The 13,437-nt window shown below is 40.1% G+C and overlaps 1 protein-coding gene across 1 annotated transcript in view; it reads right to left on the bottom strand.

Moving 5' to 3' along the window:
- HIPK3 (homeodomain interacting protein kinase 3) overlaps positions 1-13,437 on the bottom strand; it is a 57,199-nt gene that overhangs the window by 15,312 nt on the left and 28,450 nt on the right. The window contains exons 2-4 of the mRNA XM_082485863.1: positions 6,534-6,657; positions 2,094-2,213; positions 34-120 (exon numbers count right to left, since the gene is read on the bottom strand). Coding sequence (XP_082341989.1) covers positions 34-120; positions 2,094-2,213; positions 6,534-6,657 — 331 coding nt within the window. The remainder of the gene's footprint in view (positions 1-33; positions 121-2,093; positions 2,214-6,533; positions 6,658-13,437) is intronic.

The following is a 13,437-nucleotide window of genomic DNA, read 5'->3' as shown; positions in this document are numbered from 1 at the left end:
CCTTTTGCAAAAGAAGAATGCTCTAATACTCACATGCACTATGTCATCCAAACTGTTGAAAATATACTTTCTGGCCTCTTTAGACTTCATACCTGTCTCTGCCTCGTGCTCTTCCAATGTCTCAAAAAAAAAAAAAAAAAGAAAAGCTGAGTTTAGAAGTTGACAGTAAAGGACACACAGCTACAAAGTAACTTTACATATTTATTGGCCTAATAAATCTGGTTTTTAAAACAATAATTAATATTTCAATTGGATATTTGCTGTTTTGCTGACTACTTTCATTTTCTAAATCAAAATACAAAAACTACTGAATGTCATGTCGGAGTGATCACAGTACTGGATTACAACAGGTGATCTGTAAATCACATCGGGAGTGCTGGAAGCCTAGCACAACGTTGCTTAATGAAACTTTCTCGTGTGCTTATATTTTTACATAGCACAGGTTTTCTACTCCTTGTGTTTTACACACCTCCTCAAACTCAGACTTTTAACTCCTAAGATGAGCAACATGGTATCACTGTAAAAAAATAAACCAAAAACCAGGCAGGTTCTGTTCAATTTTTCTTTGCTTTCTCTTTTCTTTTGTTATTGTTATACTTTTATTCTTTTGCGTACACAACAGTTGGTGCAAGTATTTTAAATACCGAAGTGGGAAACTAACAATTAAATCCCAGAGAATGAATGTGATCGCCCATCAGTGATTTATGAGCTGGAATATCACTTTCTGTTACAATTTTCCTCCTTCAACACAGACAGCGCCAGGAGGCAGGTTTTGGTTTAGGAGTCCATGTTGCAGGAGGTAAGACAGGACTGCAGGGGAAAAAAAAAATTTAACATACAGATGACAGAAAAGATTCCAAAATTAACTTTGACGAAAACCGCAAGTAATAACCAGTGGTCCGTACCACAACTCCTTCCTTCCCCCAAAACGGCATTTAGTCTGCTGGGAGACACTGAACCTCTGAAAGGGAACAGCTTCTGAAAACGGGGAGGGCTGTTCGCCTCAAGAACTCATTTTGGTTCTCCGATACGGAGAAGCCAGGTGTAAACTATCACCTAATGACCAACCGGCCGAAAAACCAGAAAACTGGAATAATCAGGATGGTGTAACTGGAGAATCCTTACATAAGCCGAGGCGGCAGCGTTACGGCCGGGCAGCACCGGCCGCGGCCGCTCGGCCCAGCGCGCGCCAGGGATTTACCGAGTTACTGCCCACTTAGGCAACTTGTGCTTTGAGCTCGTCAGCTCTTCCTTACTGCAGAAGTTTTATGTCAACCATAAATGAGTCCTGACTCCCCCCGGTCCTCTGTAATTTGGTGAAGCAGTGCCATGAAGCAGTACAATTTAAAAAAATTATATAAATATTTGCATAGTTGCAGAGAGAAAGAGAGATAGAGAGAAGAAAGAGAGAAAGAGAGAAAATATGAGAAGAAGGAAAAAAAAAGGAAAGAAGGAAAGAACGAACCAATGAATGAATAAGGGAACGAGGGAATGAACAAGGAAATGAAGGAACAAAGGAGAGAAAGAAAGAGATAGGAATAAAGAGAAAAAGAGCAAAACAGAGGAAGGATGGAGGCAATAAAGGGAAAGAAAGAAAAGAAGAAAGAAAAAGAAAGGAATAGAAGAAAGAATATAAAGAAAGAAAAAGAGAAGGAGAAAGAAAGAAAGAAAGAAAGAGAAAGAAAAAAGAAAGAAAAAAGAAAGAAAGAAAGAAGAAAGAAAGAAAGGAAGAAAGAAAGAAAAAGAAAGTTAAAGCTCTGCTTACGGCCACGGTGCAACGACGTTGCTTAGAGTTAAGGAAGGTGTGCAGACCATACAAGCCCATTTTTTTAATTTTGTCTGCTTTCATCGTATTGTAGCTTTCAGCCAACAAAGACTGTTTTAGCATGAGATCCGAAGGAAACAAGCTGTACACAGTCATATTGTTTCTTAATCCCCTTTCTCCTAGGAAAAAGCCAGTCCTGAAGCCAGTTTTGAACCAAAAATGACAGGAGATGTGGAAGGGAGCCAACAGTATCATAGTGAATATTGTCCTCTCTGGCTTCTCTGCTCATAAAATAATACACTGTTTTCTACTATATTCCACTGTTTACCTTTAATCTCCAACTAGAATATGGTGCATCCGTTTCTCTACAGAAAAATCTTGCAGTTTTCGTTCCCATGCTTAACAACTGCTCTCCTGGCAAACCTTGAGTCTGTGAAATGTAACGAATCTGCGGAAGAAAAAAAAAACAACAAAAAAACCAACAAAACATGGGAAATAATTTACCTCCGATTGTCAGAACGTGATCCACACAGTTAAAAACTTGTCGTTTCATTGAAAACAATGGCAAAATGAACCACCCTCAGAGCACTGTAGTTCGACAACTACATCCTACAAAGCAGCGAAAGCTAACGCTGAGCGCTCGCTACTGCGCTCGCGCTCTGTCCGAGAAAGCCATACATAAACAAGCCTCTGAAGTGACCTATATAAGCAAACTTTTAAAGTTCGGTCACAGAAACGAGGGGCTGGGGAGAGCGGCTGTCACTACCTCCTCAAACCTTTCAAATCCTAAATGTACTATTTTCATTCCAAACAGGAAAATCAGTAAGAGTGCTTGCGTATGGCCGTTTGACCACTTCTTTTGGCATACGCTCATTATACAATGCTATAAAAATCAGTCTGACACACCTACGTTTCAAGCCAATGTTCCACTTGGAAAGGGAGTGCGCGCACAACCTCTAGGCATCCAGCAGAAGATACTGGCCTTGTCTCAAAAAATCTGCTATTGAACGCGATGGGAATGGACTAGTTTTATGCCTGAAACGCTCAGATGCTCTTTTCCACTGAAATGATTAACGTGCATTTATTTTATTTGGGGAAGGACTTTTTACAAGGGCATGTAGTGATAGGATGAGGGGGAATGGCTTCGAACTGAAAGAAGGTAGATTTACATTAGATATTAGGAAGAAATTTTTCACTTCGAAGGTGGTGAGGCACTGGCCCAGGTTGCCCAGAGAAGTTGGGGCTGCCCCATCCCTGGAGGTGTCCAAGGCCAGGCTGGATGGGGCTTTGAGCAACCCGGTCTGGTGGGAGGTGTCCCTGCCCATGGCAGAGAGGGTGGAACTCGATGAGCTTCAAGGTCCCTTCCAACCTAAACCATTCCATGATTCTATGATTTCAGAAGATAATTTACTACGCATTTCTCATTACCTTTCCTATAGTTGATGACACAAAGTATTACCTATAGTAGTTAAGATTCAAGGCTTCGACAGAAACCTGTTGAAACAACATGTTATGATGTGTTTTTAATTACTGTGCATCCAATGTTAACTCACTGTACAAGGGGGGGGATCTATCCCAGAAGCAATACTTCTTTAAAAATTAAAAGACCGCCTTCAAGAAAGATGAATTGGAAGAATAATTGGCAATAAAACTGAGCTTGGGGCATGTCTGAATGGAGGCGTTATGGATTCCAGCAGCCAGGGCTGAAGGTCCGAGGGCTGAAGGGCGCCAGGTCCCACACCGCACACCTCCGCAGAGGGGCTGCTGGTGTGGTCCAGCCCTTGGACAAGGTGGAGCAGCTGGGGAATAAGAGAGAGAATGGAAGAAAGGAAAAAAAAAAAATCAAAAGGAGAGAGTGGTGAAATACACCAAACCAGAAAGCGGGAGATAAGATGAGTTTAATGGAAGACAGAGGACTTGAGAGCTAGAAGCACTTGAGAAGAAAAAAACTGATGGGCAGTAGAGAGGAAAGGTACACGTGAGGCTTTTGCTGAAATGGAAGTGACAGACCAAAGCGGGAGGAACTAAACACAATGCTGTCAACTTTGGGTATTTGGTATCCTCCATAACTCCCTACCTCAGAGACTAAAGAGAATCCCACTCTGACCAGAGCTACTTTCTAGATCATTTAGTTGTTTTCTAAGCACACTATAAAGTCTTAGGAATTGGGGGGGTGGGAGGGGGGGGTGCAGGGAGAGACAATGCATTTATTCAAAAATTTAGCAGTTAAGCACCTGTGCCTGTTTTTAATGCATATTCAAGCTCAGAAGACATGGGTATTTTCCACTGAGTACAGCTGTTACTGGATATAATCACAAACGGCTATAATAACTGAGAGCTTCCTTTCAAGGGCTAGCGTGGTGGTTGCCACGTGCCAGGGGGCCAGGGGGAAATGCAGCACAAAGCCCTTGCCTGTTTGTCGACTTGGTGGCACCCACCACATAGCAGGAGGGAAGGAATTTAAGTGGGAGCCATCTCCTACAACTGCTGTAGTCGTGTACACCGAGGAAAACCCCGAATCAGACTTCTCTGAAGCAAGTTTTGCAAACCTGCTTGCGCACAATGACAAGGCTGACTAAAGCAAGGCAATTCCCCCTGGTGCAGAGGAGGTTACGGCTCCTCTGCCACCACGGCTTCTCTGACGCGAAGATCAGACAAGTTGCTAGATGAGTTATTAAGCCATGCTTCCAGCAAACTTGAATGATAGGTCTGCCTTTAACTAAATGTCTTTTAAACTCAGTATTCACTTGTAAAGCAAGCAGAAAATGTTATGGGCATCAAGATTAACCCCTAACCCATGCAGTCCTTTGCATGAAGTACAGCATCTTGGATGGTGGCTGTCATTGGTGGCAATGCTGTTTACTTGCACTGCCCAGCAGGATCTAGAGGTCGAGCCATGTTGGCCCTGGGTCTACAACGGCAAGAAACAAGTGACAGGAATATGCTGGCGTAAGGACCTGGCTCTCCAAAACCAAGAAAAGATGAGCCAACGAGCACTATGAAGGGAGGTGCTCTGCGCACCGTACTAAACTGCCTTCGTCTGCCCAGGTTTCGTACGCAACTAGATGGTTCCAGTGCAGCGGGGGTCTTTTCAAATGAGACTCCCTATTATTCTAAAAAAACCCATCCTCATAATCATGAGATTGAGCTTTACACTGTTACGTCTCTCTGTACAAAAGTCAGAGGCTCACAGCTATGTAAGCCCGTTGGCACGCGTTAACAGTCTGGGCTGCTGCCATCGTGACAAATCACAAGTTAATTTGAAGAAAGAATCATGACACGGGCAGTATTCTCCACCATTCAAATTCCTGCTGCATCGTAAGTGACTGAAGGTGTGGTCCAAAGCCACGTTCCACATCCAGAAGCACTATCTGCCTATATGTGAGACCATCATCAGAAGACCATGAACTGAGCTTACAGGTCCTTCCTCACCCACAGTAGCATCCCTTTTAACAGCTACTTAACAGCAGTATGGGGTCAAAAGTGAAAGTAATTCTGGAAGTTACGTATTTTGGCACTTTTTTTGAAGGTCCAGATTCTCTCCTGCAGTTTCTTTCAAAATAAGAAATAAGTTCTCGGAAATTTTTGAGACAGTATTGCAGATCCTTTCCAAGAACAAATGCCTTCACTTTTTCCTTAAAGAACATAATGAATCATATGGTCGTTAGTTGTCTCCTCTTTCGTTCTCCATTTTAACAGCAATGCCCTACACAAAGGTCTTCTAAATGTATCATGTTCCACTCATAGCTTACTTCCTACCCATGAAACACTGAATTTTGTGTAAATGAAGGAAACTGAAATATGAACTATTACCAAAATCAACACAAAAATCAATACATCCTCCGACAGTGGTTTTAACAAAAGGATTTTTAGAAAAGTAGGTCTGATCTGTAAGCAGAGGGAGCCAAAAGCCTGAACATGAAGATCAGGATTTGAGTAAGCTCAACAACATGCTGGAGGAACTGCTCCTAAACTGAATGTTGAATCAAAGATGTAAAAGCCAGTGCTGTTACATCTAGGAATGTTCAGATTTCTTCACTTTCAAAGTTCAAAGCCAGGTGGGACTAGTCAGAATGCTGATTACATTCCTTCCAAATTTCCACATTATGCTGGAAAATTAAAGACCTCTCTATCAAGTGTTTTAAATAGGAAATGTTTTACATCTTTCACTAGAATCATGTTTTTAAGTCAGCTCACTAATGCCAATGGCGTCAGTAGTTGAAAACTCCAAAAAAGCAAAGGCACAGCTTCAACGGCTTTAAGCTTTACCATTGCATACACACAGTATTAGTGCAACAGTTGATTCTCATTCCTCGTGAAGCATTGGCTCTCAAATCTTTGAGCTATGCTGGATTTCCAGAAAGCATGAGGAAGTATTCAGAAGGCAACTAATCCTGACATCTGAGCAGACATTCCAGAGTCAACCCTGTCCACGGCAAGTGAAAGAGAGATTACAATGCAGTGAGAGTGGCCACAAACTTTGGATTCCATCAGAAAAAGCAGCTTCAATAATAACATTTATTTTGCAAGACAGAAAAAGAAAAAAAAAAAAAAAGATGAGAAATTGTAGTTCAGAAAAGCAGCACAATATACAGTTTGGTCTAGAAACGGGACTTATGTTTCTAGGACAATCAATAAGACTAAATGAAAAGCATTGAACAGACTTGAAGAAATACTACTTAATAGGGGATGCTATCAACATTTCATTTGATCTGAAATTCTTAAGTTGCAGAAAGTGTGCATATGCTTGTGAAATTTATTCTACTACCTGGTCATATTCCAGTGCTCCTGGGTACAGTGGCCATCCAAGAAACAGCTCTGCAATCACACACCCTAACGACCACATGTCTATGGCTTCACAAAACGGCAATCCCAGTATGATCTCTGGTGCTCTGCAAATTAAACACGGTTACTGAATTTTTTCCTTAGGAAAAAAAAGTAATTCAACAATCCAACATGACAAAAAACCTCCAAAGTCTGTTATTTGCAAACACAGGCTAATTATTTCAATAAAATCATAACATCAGAAATTGCATTTTTCTTTCTCTAGATAACTCATGGTAAAATTTTGCAGCTCTGAGATGTTTTTTTTTTTCCCCCCCTACAAGTATCAGTTTGCTACGTACATCAAAATTATTGATATGCCTGAAAAACAGAATGTCAGTGATTCAACATTTTTGCCTTTCCTCCAGTATGTCCCCCAAATGATTTGTCCACTCAATGGAAATATGCCTGCAACCACTTTCTAAACTCAATACAGTCATTTATCTCAAAAACCAACACACAAAAAGTTTTATCTGAAAATACACTAGTACACTTCCCAACTGGACAGTACACTTAAAGCTATTGAAAATATCAATTTAATTACGTAACTGCAAACCCCTTAATGCACTCAAATCAGTTCAAAGTGATCAATTTTTAAATCACTTAAATGAAACCATTGCACTCGCTAAAGAGACGAGGTCTCATTTTTCACCTAAAACAAACGTGAATTATTTAACCAACAGCATTTGAATTTATTTCTGTACTCAAGAACCAGAAAAATTGGTATTGACACAGCTGCTAAAGGGGCTTTTAATGTTTCTGTTCACATGGAACAAAACTCAAGTATTTCACAGATATCCATTTTAATTGCATTTGTTCTCTTTAAACCTTTTAAACCCAGTTCAGTCAGGGTATTAACAAAAGGAAAAAGAATCAAAATATATAGTACAGAAAGAGGCCCAGAGACGTAAAGCATCACACTATAAAGTGATTGACTTCTAAAACAGACAATCTGTTATTAATACGTCACAGAACAGTAGGAAGGTGGTTAAAACTAAGAGGGTAATTCCCATTGCAGCTGGGCGGAACAGCGGCGTTCCGCTGAGCAGGTAACGCGCTGGTGGGGAAAATCACCATTTCTCACCTGCGCAAAAGCTTAAAAACCTTACACTCCAGCACAGCCCACTGGATCACGTTGACATGCCACATGCAAAACAGAATCTCTGACCACAGTAAACTCCTACACATCTCTTTTATCTTCTCCTCTGACATTTACCTTTATCAAAATATTCTTTAGTTCACCAAAACGTACTGGATTGGGAACAAATTCCGACGTTCGTGCTACATTGGGACAGAGAAGCTATTTTGCAGTATCCAGTAGGCCAAGAGATGAAGCATCTCCATCCCTTTTCACATGGAGCAGTCGGCAGAATCTATACGTAGACACACTCCAAACTCCAAGGACGCACGTTCACCACCGGGGACGGACTCCCGAAGCTCTGCCCCATCCCTGACCAGTGAAACCACCCGGGCTTCTGCTACAGGGAAAACCCGAGACTTTCCACAGATAGGAAAGTCTACAGGACAGGATATTCTGTTAAATATTTACGCACTTTCTGTTCGTGCCAGCACTTCGGTTCTTCCCATCCTTGTCACAAACTTTCGGATGCGATTATATGAAGGATAAATCTTGTCTCGCTGGCGGTGAAACCGGAGAGGCTCGGTTTTCCACTGCCTTCGGAGATTTGGTTACAATAAACTTCTAGGGATCAAACTTAAGGTATTTTTGTAACGTGGGATCATGACACTGCAGTAAGTATCAGCTAGCTTTGTTATCCGAGAAATAAATTTATTACATCTAGATGCCGCAAGACTAGAAATAGCCGTAAGAAACGTCTGCCTTCAGGCGCTGGCTGGGTGCCAGCCTGCATACGGTTCTTACAGATCTCTGTTAAAATACGCTTCCTTTTGTTGTATTACGTTACAGCTCTGAATAGTTAATGAATATATACACACAGCCTATGGATATAGGGGCTTTAACAAATGCTTCTGCTAAAATAAGCTCTTTAAAACCTCATACATTTACTCAGCGGTTAATATGTGCACCGTAGAGAAATAGCCGCAGTCGGTTGGTCTGTCGCTTGTCTCTTTTGAGGGATGGGATTGCAAATAAAAGAAGGATAAGGGTAGTAAGATGACCAAAAAAAAACCCCAACCCCAAAAAAAGAACGTTTACTGTATTTCACAATATAGTAATCTGTTAGCTTTTCATGGGTCCCAAGCAGTTCCGCAATACCAACAGAAGTGCTGACAAGTCAAAGGGATGTATTTAGGGAGAGGCAAGACCGGTGCTCCTCTCTTCCCAACACCTGACCAACCATCCAAAAAGGAAGAAGAAATAAATGTGCTCCCAAACAGGGCTACCTGCACCCCACCACAGCACACTGAACCGTCATTTTCAGGTTAGCCTGAAGTGAGGAAGACGACGAGCTGCTACTCCAGAGAGATGTCGAATTCCCTGGTTTTCAGGCTCAATGCCTCCTACCACGGCCTCATGCTGGCCGCTAAAATGGGGCAACTCTCCCACAGCAGGCAGTTACAAAACAATTTGTACTGGGTTTGGTTATGTTTAGATGGGTTTTAAGCAGCTCAAATATTTTGTTTTATAATTTTTATAAACTGTTTTAAGAGTTTATTAATGGTATGCTCAAGACAACCTTCTTTTTCCTCTCTACTTCTTTTAAACTTCCAGTTAAAAATCTATTTGGAGAAGCGGGGAGGAAAGGGTTGAAGAGGAAGGAGTCATTCTTCAATTTTTATTTTTTTAAGATGATCCACAGCTATTTTCATGTAAGAAATATTTTTACACACAGCCTAACTACAAGCATAGACATTAAATTAAGTGGTAGGAACTCCAGATGTCCCAGCACAGCCACTTTAACATCAGATTACTCAAAAACGACTGTAACTTAGTACTTCTCTCTCTCAAAAGACCACCACGCACACACTACTGCTTACTTTCTATTGCAGATGACAAGATGCTCAATACACCAGAAGCTAATGCAGTCCCCAACTTAGTAAATAGCATCCGTTTTCCCATATCAAGGCATCAACAAGAACACCAGAATTTTCTAAACTTCTTAAGGATATCAAATCTTAGTTGAATATAATTAAATGAAATTAAACACAAGATTTTACAGACAGCACCTATTTCCGTCTTATCCATGTTAATTCCTTATCGACGCTAACAAAGCATTAATTTCTTATCAATGTTAATTAAACATTAATTAAAAACATTAACAGAAAAACTTCATCTAGAATTTGAAAGGCAGTATTTCTACACTGCAAAGACTCACTTTATTAAGCAACTACTCCTAGATTAACACATCTGAAACCCTCCTTTCTCACTTGACACAGCACAGCACAATTCAACTCTCTTGAGGGAGACTGTTCAATTGGAAGTATCTAAAAAGATGAAAAACACAAATGAATATTTGCTTCATCCGCTTGTTTGGATAGCCACGTTTCTATTTGTTACATCACAGACCATGAATATACATATTATTCTGTAGGTTTTTGCAAGCTTATGAGGAAAGAAACCACACAATTTGTTCTGTTAACTCGCTTAAAGACCAGAACATTTCATAAAATAATTTAGGTTCAGCATGTTAGCCAACTTAGAATGAAGCAACAAAACAAGCGCATTTGAAGAAAAGTGGAGTAACTCCTCGAGGGAGGGTTAAAAACCAACCAAACAAAAACTACATAAAATGGAAACCCTAGCACAGTAACAGAAAAATTCTTCCAACCTTTACACTGGGGGAACAAAGAATAAAGAGCAAGAATTAGCCATATTAAAAAAATAAGTCATGACAAAAAGCGTAAGAAGTCACGCCATTTCAAATGATTCCTACATAGAAGTCCGCAGTCAGAAACCCAATTTAGAAAAAAAAAAAAAAGAAAAAGCTAAAACCCAATAGTTAATGTACGTAATAACAACTGAAGAACAGCATAAAATAATAAAACCGGCAGCTTTCTGCAACTGCTAACTTTATGAAAAATTCCGTTGAATACACAAACAATTTCTCAAGTATGTTCCCATTGAAGGTCCTGTAACAATTGTATGTACCCCCTCACATATCAAGGAAATGAGATTAAAGACTGAGAAATGTTTATTTCTATTACTCTTCTGGCAGTATGAAAGGGTCGATGTATCTACTGCCTACCACATGCCATTGTTTTATTTATTGACCACCAGGTTGCCGCTCTGCAGATGAGAGGAGTACATAAATAGCCTTCCTCCCCTCACGTCTCCCACTCCTCTCAACACATCCATGTGATTTCTCTCCAAGACCAAAACCTTTAGCCTCCACCTATACCAATTTCCATGCCAGAAGCTGCAGGTAACAGAGCCATACGAGGGACACGGAGGTACTTGCTCTCCCCAAATGCTACTGCCTACCGGACATCGGGAATGCTGGTATATCCTTAGCAGTGTTACCTCCTCATTACGGGGTTTGCAGTAAAGCTCCTTCCAAACAGGCATGCGAGCCTTCTCAAGCCATTTTGACTTTGCAATTTAAAACGCACCAAGTAAGAATTTTAATACTATCTCTCCATACCGTTTGGCTTCTGTATACTCATATAGCTGAATGCAAACGTAGACAGCGTTTCTAACATGGGCATGCAACACAAAATCTATACTCTTCTCACGTAAACCAAACATGACTTCCCCTAACTACCACTGTTCATTGCAACAATGCCCAATACTTTATCTGCTCAGGATACACTGTCATCATTATAATGGATACTTATGCAAAGGAGTCATCAAAAGGTTAGGATGTTTATCTTTTTTTATTAAGGACTTGTTCAAAGCCATCCTATGGATCAAAAGAACTCATGTAAATGAACCCAACTGCAAGAGTTACAGTCAAAATGGATTACAAACTTGAGAATAACACTTCCCCCCCCCAACCATTACTAGCATAACATAAACGTATACTTTATGAAAGAAATAACCAGCTATTGGTTGTGAGATGTGCAACTCTTCCTCTAAAGAAAGGAGGTGGAAGAGAAAGATCAGATGCAGTGAAGAAGTCAATGAGATGGTAATGAGCATTCTAACAAGTGTTCTCACATACAATTAATTTTCTTCAACTACCAGTCTTCATCATGAATGTGGAGGACTGCAAACCTTTTTAAGAGATCTGCAAGAACACAGGAAAGACTCTAGGCTAGAGGGATCCAAATCAAAAAAAAAAACAGACAAGTCCACTTCAATAGTCTGAAAGATGCAATGGGAATGAACCATGTAACGACAAAATCTGGATGATGAAGGATAGAAAGAACAGTTGTTCTCTAGTGCATTTGTGATGGACCTCATGAGGAATTTCAAATATGCAATTAGATCAACACAATGACAGTCAGCAGAGCATACATGGTGTATAGAAAACCACAGTGAAAATTAATGCACATTATTCATTCACTAATTAAATCATCCATAAGAATTACTAGGTTATGAATTAACCATCTTTCCAATGGAAAAAAAGCTAGACAACTTTACAGATTACTCAAGAAAAACATCTTACAATTGGGATCAAAAATAATCAGGGTATCAGTACTTATTTTTAAAGGACAAAGACATCAAAAATTATTATGCCTTATATAAAACTAGTGATATTCCCTCACCTTGAATAGTGTGTGTTCACTTTTGAATTCTGTGTTCAGTTTTGGTCACCCCCATCTGAAAAAGGATACATCAAATAGAACAGACGCAGAGAAGGACAATACAAATTAAAGACTTGAAGAGACTTAGGTACAAGAAGAAACCCCGGTTAGAACTATAAAGCTTCAGGAAAGAAAGATCAGTAACATTACTCAAATTGCATATAAAATAATGGAAGAGAAGCAGCCGGGTGGTTCTAATGCTCTGCCTCAGCACAGAAGACCAAGGAGTCCCCCACTCCGTTTGAGATTAAAGACTGACGTAAATATAAAAGCGGGGCTTTTTCACAGCCAGAATACACTTAGCCTTTGAATCATGGGCCACTGTTGAGGTAAAAATACGAAGAATATTTAAGAATGGATCAACAGAAAAAATATCCACAATGGCTCTAGATTAAACAGTGAGCTTCATCTCAATGTACGATAAAAACAGCCAACAGCTGTGTAGAGCTGGAAGAAACTTGCATCAAAAGACACTGAGGTGCAACCTTCTGCTACGGTAAATTTTCTCCAGCGACAAAATACCAGAATACACAGACCACAGATCCCAAACCATACGCATCTCTCATTTCCTACATATTAAAATCACTGTTGTTGCACAAAGATAAAAGCTACTCAAGCAAATCCCTCGATCCAAACTAAAAAGTCTCTACAGTCTTCTTCATAGTCAAAATATGTTTTATCCGTAATGCCACTTCATTAGAACAAGAATTATGACAACAGCATTTATAGAAGTCTTTTAAAAAGTCGTGTTACAGGTAAGATGGTCACTTGAGAGACTTTTTCTTAAGAACATTTTCATAGCTGAATTGCCTCTTGCTTTTAAGCCCGTTGGGACGTTAGAATACAGATTGGCAGTGTCGTGTGTTAACGTACATTTGGTCTTTGAAATGCAAGTACGGTACACTATGCCAGACAACGAGCTTTCCTCCCTTTCCTTTGAAAGGATGTTGCGGGAAATCTGTAACGCAAAACTGCATTATAGATTCACATTCGCAACCCTGGCTTCTCTTGTACCGTTTTCCAGTGTTCTTTCAACTCCGCTATGATTAGGCATTAGAAAGTACATAACTAGCAAATTCTGACTTGTTGGGTTTGGGGGTTTTTGTTTTGTTTTTGTTTTTGTTTTTTTTTTAAACTCCAAAAATGTAAGAGGATTTAAACTGAAAGCAAAAACGTAAGTG

Source organism: Vanellus vanellus (assembly GCF_965231255.1).
Source record: "Vanellus vanellus genome assembly, chromosome: 6".
Classification (NCBI taxonomy): Eukaryota; Metazoa; Chordata; class Aves; order Charadriiformes; family Charadriidae; genus Vanellus; species Vanellus vanellus.
This window is presented reverse-complemented; position numbering and strand designations above follow the sequence as displayed.